Source organism: Buceros rhinoceros, unplaced genomic scaffold (assembly GCF_000710305.1).
Source record: "Buceros rhinoceros silvestris isolate BGI_N320 unplaced genomic scaffold, ASM71030v1 scaffold16198, whole genome shotgun sequence".
NCBI lineage: Eukaryota > Metazoa > Chordata > Aves > Bucerotiformes > Bucerotidae > Buceros > Buceros rhinoceros.
Genome location: NW_010426489.1, coordinates 4884 through 6858, shown reverse-complemented (window position 1 = coordinate 6858; position 1975 = coordinate 4884). Strand labels below are relative to the sequence as shown.

The 1975-nt window shown below is 57.5% G+C and overlaps 1 protein-coding gene across 1 annotated transcript in view; it reads left to right on the top strand.

The window, feature by feature from the left end:
- DNAJC27 (DnaJ (Hsp40) homolog, subfamily C, member 27) overlaps positions 1–1975 on the top strand; it is a gene marked incomplete at its 5' end in the record, with an annotated part of 4417 nt that overhangs the window by 1036 nt on the left and 1406 nt on the right. The window contains 2 exons of the mRNA XM_010141532.1: positions 826–990; positions 1400–1522. Of these exons, the coding sequence (XP_010139834.1) occupies positions 826–990; positions 1400–1522 (288 nt within the window). The remainder of the gene's footprint in view (positions 1–825; positions 991–1399; positions 1523–1975) is intronic.

Here is a 1975-nt window from a genome sequence, read left to right as displayed (position 1 = left end):
CTGTACACTGGAGTCCAGCCAGTAGCAAGGCTATGTGTATCCCCAGTAAGCTGCCCCTCAAATCCTGGGTTCAATTTTGGCCCCTTACTCCCAGAAGGACCTTGAGGGGCTGGAGCATGTCCAGAGAAAGGTAATGAAACTGCTGAACAAGTGTGCTGAGGTGCAGCTGAGGAACCTGGTGGGGTTGATCCTGGAGTAAAGGAGGCTCCGGGGAGACCTTCTGGCTCTGCACAACTCCCTGACAGGAGGTTGGAGCCAGGTGGGGGTCAGTCTCTTCTCTCCAGGAACAAGCAACAAGACAAGTGGAACCAACCAAATGTTGTTCCAGGGGAGGGTGAGGTTGGGGGAGACCTTCTGGCTCTGCACAACTCCCTGACAGGAGGTTGGAGCCAGGTGGGGGTCAGTCTCTTCTCTCCAGGAAAAAGCAACAAGACAAGTGGAACCAACCAAATGTTGTTCCAGGGGAGGTTGAGGTTGTCCCTGAGGAACAATTTGTTCCCTGTTGGGGTTGTGCAGGGCTGTGCCAGGCTGCGCAGGGCAGCGGTGGAGTCCCCATCCCTGGAGGGGTTTCCCAGCCGTGTGGAGGTGGCGCTGAGGGACAGGGGTTAGTGGGGACCTGGCAGGGCTGGGGGAGTGGTTAGGCTGGAGGAGGTTGAAGGTCTTTTCCAACCAGAACTGTTCTGCGATCCTGCAGGTTCCCCCAGCAGCTGGGTTAGGCACACAGTCCACCCAGTGCTCGCCCTGGGTCTTTGCTCTGCCTCACGCACCAGGAAACACCACGGGTGTCTCAGTCGGCTCTCAGACCTTCTACTTTTGTCCCCACAGGTGAGGAATGAGTTTTACAAGGACACACAGGGAGTCATCCTGGTTTATGATGTCGGGCAGAAGGAGTCCTTTGATGCGCTGGACGCGTGGCTGGCTGAGATGAAGCAGGAGCTGGGTACCCACGGGAACATGGAGAATGTTGTCTTCGTTGTCTGTGCGAACAAGGTGGGTGGTGGTGGGCAGCCGGGCTGTGGCATGGTCCTAGTTGCCGGCCCTCAGGACTCTGCATGTTCCCGGTGTGTGTCCAAGCCGCTGAGTTCCAGCTGCAGCAAGAGAAGCATTCTGAGATCATGGGGAAGAGCCAGACATGGTGTGAGGAGCTCTGGAGACCCTGTTTCAATGTGGGTTTGAGAATGGGTCAGTCAGGAAGGGATCAAGTGAGGTGATGTTGTCTCTGGGCCAGATAAACTCTCAGAGGCCTTTTCACTGCATTTTCTGTCGATCCTTTCCACGCTACCTCCATCCCTTCAGCATAAACACAACCTCTTCACCCAGACTTACCGCTGTTAGACCATTGTTCCTCCTGCTGCAGGCCCTGGCCGAGCTCTGATCCCTGCCTTTTGTCCTGCTCTAGATCGACTGCACCAAGCATCGCAGCGTGGACGAAAGCGAGGGGCGGCTCTGGGCAGAGAGCCGGGGCTTCCTTTACTTTGAGACGTCGGCACAAACAGGAGAAGGAATCAACGAGATGTTTCAGGTGAGGTGTGATGTGGAGGGCCCAGACACCGTGCTGAGCTGGACTTTGATGGCAGGGTATCCCTGGCACTGCCTGGATCCCACAGAACTTCCTGCCCCTCTGCCCAGAGCTGCCACCTCAGTGAAATGCCACCTCTTTAGCCCAGGAGCAGTACTGGTCCTCCCAGTCCTGAGCTCAGAGCTGGCCATTCCTCTTGCTGTGCGGGCAACACAAGCAGAGGTGCCAGTGTCACCTATTCAGGTCTAGCCCCGAGCCAACGGGGGTTTGAGATCAACTCAAACCTCCCCACTCCAGCCTGTGGTCCTCGCAGGGCCTGAATCGCCTCCAGACTGGGCTGCATCGGCCCCCCACAGCCCAGCTGGTGGGGAGTGAACATTCAGCAGTGGTGCCAGCGCTCCCCCATGCTTTGGGGGATGAGCCTGCAGTGGGGGCTCCTGTGCTACCACCTTTGGG